This window comes from Dicentrarchus labrax, unplaced genomic scaffold (genome assembly GCF_905237075.1).
Source record: "Dicentrarchus labrax unplaced genomic scaffold, dlabrax2021, whole genome shotgun sequence".
Classification (NCBI taxonomy): Eukaryota; Metazoa; Chordata; class Actinopteri; family Moronidae; genus Dicentrarchus; species Dicentrarchus labrax.
The window spans coordinates 12,475,612-12,485,302 of NW_026136717.1; the positions used below are offsets into that span (position 1 = coordinate 12,475,612).

Consider the following 9,691-nt stretch of genomic DNA (forward strand, 5'->3'; position numbering starts at 1 on the left):
AGTGAGAGCCACAATGAGGCAGAAGCACATGCAAGCTGCGGAACAAATGAGAATAGCTGAATTTATGATCAGCAATATGAACTGATGATATCATTCATTAAAGGACCATTTTCTTGTTTATATAAAAATAATATTTACAAAAATATATATTTACAAAAGGATGCTCAGCTAAGTTCTGGTTCATTTTGACCTAGAAAAATAATTTACACTGGGATCCTTTTTAAAAACTTTCCTCAAAGAGTTCAACAGTACATACACTGTTTCATTTTGGCCAGTGGTCCCCACATTAGAGTTTTTTTTATCATTTGGGTCCCAGGCTGCAAAAATATTCAAAACCTGTTTTTGATTTACTTTTGTCACCTCTCAGGTTCCGGGTGACAAAGTGTGAAAAACTAGCCAAGGAGAGGCGGACCCTGTTAATAACGGACTCCAATGGGAGCGTTCCTTCATCTCCTACGGAGGTGGAACCCAAGAGCCGGACCACGTCAGAGTCCCAGCAGGTCGGTATCCTGGAAACTTCTTTATCTGTGTCCCTCTTTCTCTTTGTGTCCCGCCGGGCTCTTTCCTGCTCACACTCTGTATACCTAAGTGTTGCTTATGTATGCAAAATGATTTATTTATATGCGTACTCATGTTCACAGCTCTTAGTGACATTATGCCTTTTGCATTGGTCGACAAACTAGAGAATGTTTGATTAATAGCACACTACATTTAGCACTGTTTGATATATAATGTATTAATAATAACTGTTTTAAGGCTGACTAATTACTATTTTCATTATCTGTTGATCTGATGATTATTTCTTGATTAAGCTTTCTATTGTTTGGCCCAGAAAATAATGAAAAATAGCTAATACGATATACTAAAAGCCCAATGTGACATCTTTAAATGTTGTAGTTTGTTAAATATTTATATATGTTATATATGTATAATAAGTTTACTATCACAGATATAGTACATTCACACACCTGTATAGAAAGCAGAAGTCAAGTTTGTTTCTGTACAGTTTCCTAATATCAAACACAGAGGCAATATATACTTAGAAAACAGTAAAATCTCCCCAAAGAATGTAAAACACTGAGAAAGCAGAGTCCATTGATCTAGAAAAACAATTATAAAACTAAAAAGATATTAAGAGATATGAACACTGGACAAAAACAGCTGCATATATGGACATTGTCTATCGTTCACTCAACAATTAGCCAAATACGTGTTTAAAAATTCAGGATAAAGAGGAAAAAAAACTTCCAGTAATCAGTAATCAGCCTGCAGCTCTGCTGTTTTCTGTTTACATCACAGAAACTCTGGTTTATGAAATTACAATGCTCCAGGTGATCATGAACAGCCTCCACTCGTCTCTCCTCAGTGTTTAATTTATTGTTTACAAGAGTGTGCAGAGGAGTTGTGTCTTCTTGTTGAACTGCACAGACGCCACGCAGTTTATTTCTTCTCAGATTCTTTTATGACAAAAATACTGAAATTCTACCTCAAAGGTGGAATTTGAGCTCAGTGGTGCTTGATAATCCCATTTAACATTCATGCATACAGTTTACAGTCTAATATGCAGGGATGCACCAATCAGATCGGTTTTGGGCCTGATGCTTATCTTATTAATCAGGTGTCGGCAGTTTTCTGCTCCGTAATATTGATTTACTGTAGTGGGCTAACGTGTAAAGCTCCACAATAAATTCTTTTTAATGTGAAGACAGTGGCAGGCCTTTTATTTTGAAACAAAAATGAGATCCGCAGTTGGCTAACATTACAAAATAAGTAATTTTTTTTGTCCGGAGGTTGTTTTGATCATATAGCAATTTGTTTTTAATACATGCCTTTAACCAAGCTTGATAAAGGAGAATGCATTGTGACGGCACAATTTCATAAACCTTCTTAACAATATAAACAGTATAAATATTTTACTTATGCTTAAGAAAGGTTTGTTGTTCTTAAAAATCCCGAGCAGATTCTGAAGTTGAGACTTTGGCAGAATGAGAGATCACAGCCTGAACGGATCTGTGTCGTAACCAAATTTGCTTTAGGGTGGAGAAACATTACTCGTGTTTCAACAGATGACACAAATGCAAAGAATCCATTTACAGCTTCAGAACACATTTAACATCCGTGTTTGTTTCATTTCAAACTGTTATTTCACATATTGACTTTCAGCTGTCTCATATTGACTGTGCGGGAAAGAAAAATGCCTTCCACCCAAGAGAATAAACAAACCCTGCAGCGTGGAAGAGTGATGGCAGAACACTCCTAATCTGAAGATCATTGAGTGTGCCGATTATTTTCTGTATTAAATCAAGATTATTTCCTTCCTACCAGGAACAGACGGACAACTTGAACAAAGAGAACCGATAGAAAACCAGGTAAAGTGTCACATCTTTATCAGCTATACCTGTTTTTTTTTTTTTTTTTTTACATTCTTATGTGTCTTGACAGCATTTACTCCCCCCTTGTTCTGCAGATGTCCAAAGAGAGGAGGAAAACAGCATCTGGACACTTTTTTTTAAATCCCAAACGAGAACATCATCAGCAAAAAACAGCAGTGGAGGAGCGAAGTCGACTCAGGAGTCGTGCCTCCACATTCCCGCTCCACGGGGGAGCCAAACGTGCTGCTGGTGATGAGGACGGCGGTGGCGAGAATGGCGTTTAGAGTCACACTGGCCACTTATTTTACAAGCAGAAGGGAGGTAAGGTGTGTCTGTTTATGATACAATCTATATCCTCCCCAACATAGATTTACAGTTAGTGCCTTGCTCACGGGCGTTAAAGCAGGGAAGCTGCTCGACATCAAGGAAGCCTGAGCCTTGGACGCGATCCATGATGTATGTACATATGTTTTTGTATGTCAAGGTATAGAGGAGTTTTTGCATGTTATGAGTCAGTTAATTGATAAAACTACACCCTAGAAAACAGGTACAGCCAGTCTGAGATTATATTGTAGGTTGTCATTCCCAAACAGGAAGTAGGAACAACCCTGACGTAGAGGTCACAGAGCCAGGAAGTACACGGAAGATGTGATAAGAGTAAAGCAGCAGTTATATCGTATCCTGTAGTGGTGTGAACGCGATGCCGTCAGGATGATGAGGCATCATCGTCAGGTTTATGTGTCCTGCTTTTCAAAATCAAACAATTAGCTGTAACACTCACACAGGGGCTGCTCACTCAGTGACAGCGTTATTCTGACATTAACAGCCAAAATCCTGACGCAGGTCAGTCTGCTCCTTCCAGGTCACTGCCTGGTTTCCCCTTTTTGTGATTTCCCATGAGTCAAACCGGCATTACTAAATCTTTAAACCTGCCTTAATTGTTTTTTTTTCTTGGTCACTCTTGTGGCTGCTAAACACATCCACCAAAACCCCTTTATAAGCTGATAATATGTAAATGTGTTTACAAACAGTTGCCTAGTTACACATCCGGCAGTCATTAGCAGTCATGTCGTATTTTCACTTCATTGTACGGCTCGACTCTTCTCTGCTCGCCTTTGGTACCTCTGCTTAGTTTTTTCTACTGTATATAGTACTTTGCATAGTACCCCCCTTCAACGTAGGTGGAGCTGATCGTCATAGCGACGCGGTTGGGGAAAACAAGCCGGAAACAACAGAGAGCTTTACTTTGGCGGAGAAGTTATTCACTAGAACCTACACTACCTTTACTGCCCAGACTGACACCTACACTGCACCGCTCTCATCCACTCACTACGCACACAGGAAAGAGTGTTGCTCTTATAATGGAGGATATAGAGTGACGGGATCCTCAGTCAACTAGTTAGCAAGAGTTTTGCTAACATTAGCTAACTTCAGATGTGACTATACACACACACACACACACACACACACACACACACACACACATATATATATATATATATGTCGGTTTTATCTGCTAACCATCTTCAAACTAGTACTGTCTATTCAGCAGACGAGCCGAGCACAAAGCTTCTCTAAGTACAGGAGAGGAGAGAGTTGACCGAGGCTTGCTCAACTGTTGTTGGAGCTCAGAGGTATCAGCTCAGCACTTTTGGAACCTCGACTGAAGTGGTACCATAAAAAGTACCAGGTACTGTCTATAATGGGAAACCCAAAAAGAGCGAGTCGAGCCGTACCCTGAGGTTGAGTAAGCGGCTCAATATTCCTTCTTTATGTTGTTCTGAGACTGAAAGATGTAAAACGGGAAGTGGTTGTTACAAAATGTGGGAGTTTAAAAGACATAAATGTTTGCCAGTTGAAAAGATGAACTAGTTGCATTATGGGAAATGTAGCATACAGTGTTGTATCTCGGGCCTTTTTCTGCTATGATTTCGATCACTTTTTAAAAAAATCTGTCTCACGTGAGTCCTGCAACTTCATGCGAGTGACCCTTTTAAAGACTGTTGTGAGGTCAGACATAATCATCCCAACATGTCATTTTCCCAGACCTTTGTGATGAAAACACGTCATTTTAGCCGGTATTTGTGAATGTAATGTCATTGTGCCTCGTTTAAAAACAACAAACATACCTTTTTGTTATTCATATTTTGGGGCAGTTTGATGTATTTTCATTGTTGTGTAATGAATGAAATAAAGATGACTAATAACATATCAAACCATTAAATAATTAGCTGTTGTTGTTGTCATTTAATCATTCACTGTATACTGGTTGAGACATGAGTACATTAAAGTGATAAAAGCCAGTGTCCACTGACCTGCAGGCTAACCTCTCCCTCTCCTCCCTCTCCTGAGTGAAACATCCGTCTTCATCGTCCGTTCTTTCTCATTTCCTTCCATCCTCGCTCCTTCTCTCCCTCTTTTCGCGCCATAATGAAAAGATGATTTGTCTTATTCATCTCAAGTAGGTAGTCCGACGACCTCGAGCTCTCTATCATATTATTTCCAGATAATGGAGATGAGATGGAGAGGTGTTTTGAGCCGATGCGCGAGACAGAGGATTAACAATCCTTGACTCTTTTGTCTCCTCTTGACCTTCCGAGTCTTATCGGGTTCACTCGTGCAAACGTACACCTTTTCGATAAAGGATACAAGTTTCTGACCTTAAAGACGCCGCGGAAGAGCAAAGAAAAAGAAAAGATGGAAATCAGTTAATTTAGGTTATTAGATCGCTCAATTATTAACTTGATGCCTAACTGCTCCGAACAACAGTGAGGACGTGATTAAACAAGGCCTCTGAGTGACACATGGCTGCTGCTGGTGTCACTTAACAGCGCTGAAGGGAGGATTGACTTTCAAAGTGTTGACAGGGGGGGCATTTACATTCAGTGGAAAAAAAAAAAAAACTCCGATGGCACACAAGGCAACATCACCCCACCCATGACTGTAGGCTCAAAGCAAACCTGCCTGTTACAAACACACGTACGCAGGAGGGTGGCCTCGGGGTGTTAAACCTGTCAGAAAGATGCGGTTGATGGTGTACGACATGAAGGACCTGGTGTAAATATTGACTGTATGTGTGTGTGTTTACTTTAGCTCTTACTGGGGACAAAAAAAAAAAACACTAGAGGGTGTCACCAGTTCTGTGAAAAAGGTTTCTACATTAAAGCCACTAAAAACAAAATCCATGAGGGAAATTAGATATGCACATAAAATGGTATAGATAATAATAAAGCTCTGTTCTGTCTCTTTTGCATGACTTCATAAGCAGTAAATTTATCTCAGGCACTGAATTATTCAGGCCTCCAGGCGAAAGAGTTCCCATACCGATGCCAGGCTAAGTGCCCTACATCTTATCTTTGTCTCTGGCTATCAGCCAAGAGGATGGAGCTCTCTGGTTCAGGGGGGGGGGAGAAAGAATTTTTTTTTTTTCTTTTTTTAGGGAAACATTTGGGACCAGAGGGAGAAAGTCTAGTCAATGTTTAACACCTTTGAACCACATCAGGGCGGTAAACGCGGTGACCTTCTGAAATGGCTCACTGCCCACCTTCCTTTATTCAAACAGCGTGATTCCAGAGGACAGTGAGGGAGGCAGTGACTGGAAAACGACACTATCTTAACCAGAGTTAAAGCCGCACATACTCACTTCTGGAAGTAGAAACAGGGACATTCGTTCTCTCATAAATGAGCCTCACTTGGGTCTGGTATGAGCATTTGTTTACAGCTAACGTCACGTTAAACTAACATTCGTGAGATATTGTTCCGACTTCATATTACCGCTGAGTTAATTTATGTCAGTGTCACTAGACAGCAAAGGTTACACTACAACAAATCGAATTCACTTTCCAGTTAAGGAATTAAATATTTAACCAGAGTGAAACATTTCTAGGGATCTCGGGTGAACACTGGGAGGACTATTTTGGGTTCTTTAAAAGGTGAACGATACCATTTCATGTCAACGCTGATTAATGCGTTCTCAGGACAATAAAAGGTCAAATCAACAAACATTAAAAGGCAAGCCGGTGGCTGACCCTGCAAACAGGAGGACACCAGGAAATAAAATCCCAGTTTGACTGACGGCGTTGTGATATGTGTTTTCATACAAATTTATACACAAGTTAACCCAGAATGTATCAAATAATCCTGTTTTATATTTGATATTTCCCCCTTTAAATACAGTCCTCCCCGTTCCTCCGAGACGAGGAAGTGTGCTACAATTATGGGTGACATCATTAACGCCAACAAAGCCTTGAGAAAAACAAACATGTTAAGCGAGCGCACACACCTCGGGGACCGTACAGCCAGCTGCCTAATGGACCTAATAAAGATGGCATGAAGGAATCTGACACACAAACGTTCTTTATTTGCCTGCACACACTCAACGCGCAGCAGGTTGCGGCGCAAATGAGCTTGTTGCAAAAGTACTTTTGTGCTGTTATCTCGAGGTGAGGTGAGGTGAGGTGAATTGATTACCGTCAGTCACTGGGATGACGGCATCAGTAAAGAGTAACAGCGGAGGATAACGAGAGGTCACTTATTTCATGGAAAACAACGTGGTCGGTAGGAAAGGTGAACTCCATTTCCTGCCTTCATTCAGGGAGGGATGTCAGTCTCTCACACAACTGAATATCCACATATCTGTCTGAAACTCCTCCAGGGTGGAAACATGTATTTATATGACTACAAATATCTCTGTATACTTCTGTATTATTTGACCTATTTTCCTTTTATACAAATTTAATTATCTTTTTGTATGCGTGTTACATGAAGAGACCTTGTGTTGTATAATAATAAATGTCCTTAAACCTTGAAACTATGTTTTTGTTATTTTCATGCGTTCAAATAAGTTGAACGATTCAAAGACACATCTGGTAATGTTGTATATTATATTTACTGTCAAAATATCCCCAATAAACAATGAATGTATCGTGCTTACAAGTAGACCTCATCGGGGAAAATGTCTGACAAAAGGAACTCTTTGAATTTAACATTGATATCAAATGTGCTTTTTCATGCATGCACACATTTAAATTGCAGTTGTAAATGTAGTTGTAGTTTCCGAGGTACATCACAGGTATTTACAGTATTTACATTTTTTTAATTGGTGCAGTCATTTCCTTTAACAGCCGGTCACTGTAGGTTTCAGCAAATGTTACTCAAACAGGAGGAAATAGTTCATTTCAGGGGACTATTTTCAACTATATGGAAGAAAAGTAAGACTGTGTGGGATTGAGACAAAGTAAACTACAACTGATGTGTTCATAATGAAGTAACACGGCACAAGTGAGGCTCTGGATGCTTTGATGTAATCCAGGTATTCAATCAAAAAGCCTAAGGTGTCAGTCTCTAGACGTCGATCAGGATAATGACATCGAATTGAGCACACCTGTCCTTTGGTTATGCAAGTGTACATGGGAATTGTAGTTTGTAATTGTTGTTGCCGGGTTTAAATTCACAGGAGGCTCCACGTATCCGTCCCAGAAACTGAGGATGACAACTTCTGATTTGTATTTTTATTATTCTGATGTATTGACTGCTTTTTTATTGATGTAATTTTAGTTTTATGCCTCAGAGAACTGTCGTTGTAAACTACATTTCCCACGAGTAAAGCACAGGTGGGATCTATCTGAGGTCGTTATAAGTTCTGAGAGGCTCCTTTGTGAAACATTTGCCCTGATGAAGCTGTGCAGACTGAAAGTGTGGCTTTTAGATGGACCAAAGATTTAATGTTTTTGTTGCACCTCAGAAAAATGTGTGTTAATCCACAGGTGAAAATAATCCCAACAAAAGACACTTTACTTTCTGTTTGTGTAACATTTAGTCAAAATTGAAATACACAGTTCTTCTCTAGTACACTGTACTTTAATCATGTAGTTATGAAGCAACATTTGGTGGTATCTTTTAGGGGTATCTTGAAAGTAGGGAAATATATTGAAATACAATTTTTTAGACTCTTAAATGATCATAAACTTTCAGATATCTTACCAGATAAGAGCTCATAGATACTTGAACAAAAAAGACATTGTTTTTCTCCAAGGAGGCCAACATAGATCTAGAGTAAGATACATACAGCGGCATCATTAGTCGTGATTTAAATGCTTTCAAATAAAATACCACTTTTCAAACCCCTACGGGCACATACAACTCATAAAGTCAAAAAGCCAAAAATGCATTGAAATCCTGCTCAAACAAACATATCTCACTTTTTAACATTTTGGGAGATTTTCAGCTGACAATAGATCATATTCTCACAAACAAACAGCATGCACAACTTATTGAGCTGAAAACAGGGACTCTTATTTTGAATTTGTTGCAAACCAACATGGAACTGCAGTTGAACTTCATAGCTTTTCTATCAGTGCCTAAATAAAGCCCCCGCTGCTATCCATCTATCATCTACCTTTCTGTATATCCTTGAACTGATTGAAAGGATCAAAGTAATCTGGTGACGCACAAGCCGAGCTCAGCTCTGTTGTTTTCGCTGCGAAACGGCGCATTGATGAAAAGATGAGTCACTGGTTTGATTAAGCAGGAACTCAGCAGATCCTGTTGTCATCACGCTCTACGGATATATGGAAATGTTCTTTTCTCATTTCACGAGACAATCACACACTCACAATCACACACACACACTGGTGCAGGTGTGTCTTAACTCTGCAAACAAACATAAGGTGTGCATTCAGAACTTCATATAGAAAAAGCTCATTTTTAGTGTTCGACCTGTTTTTTTTTTTTTTTAGTAGAAACCGGCATTATAATTATTGCTTGAAATTATTATTTTAAAAAAATCTTGAAACTTCCACTGACAGATCTGACTGAAGCCCTATTGTAGATGAAAGTACTTGTTAAATCCGACATGTTTTCAATGTGGTTTTGCTCTTTCGGCGCCGAAGAACGAGCTTGTTTGTTCTCCAGCTTGTGATTTCCCCTGCTGACTAAACAACCACCCGCTGTATCCACAAGTTATCTTGTCCATCATGGAGGGGAAAATAAAAAACCAAAATACAACGGCACCCTTGAGAGAGACACATACCTTCTTGTTAACTGTTAACTGAGTCATTTTGGATCAAAGCTTTGGCTAAACTGTCCATGTATTCTCGCACATGGGCCTCACTGCGGCCTTGAGGCTGGTAGTCTAACCTCCATTGTTTGACATCATGTTGTATGTGACAGCTCCGGTTTCATGTAGTATCGCTGTGACATTTGAAACTGAACACTGCAGTACATGTGAGGGGATTTAAAGAGCAAAAACAACAACCAATTTGCAAAAGCTGTTCAAACATTTCTTAATAAATCAATAAATAAAACACCTGGATCTCTTA

At 39.5% G+C, this 9,691-nt stretch overlaps 1 protein-coding gene across 1 annotated transcript in view; it reads left to right on the top strand.

The window, feature by feature from the left end:
• The window catches only part of rell1 (RELT like 1), a 28,399-nt gene extending 23,797 nt beyond the window's left edge, over nucleotides 1–4,602 (top strand). The window contains exons 6-8 of the mRNA XM_051428850.1: nucleotides 368–500; nucleotides 2,326–2,369; nucleotides 2,468–4,602. Coding sequence (XP_051284810.1) covers nucleotides 368–500; nucleotides 2,326–2,361 — 169 coding nt within the window. The 3' untranslated portion in view covers nucleotides 2,362–2,369; nucleotides 2,468–4,602. The remainder of the gene's footprint in view (nucleotides 1–367; nucleotides 501–2,325; nucleotides 2,370–2,467) is intronic.
• Nucleotides 4,603–9,691: the final 5,089 nt, after the last annotated feature.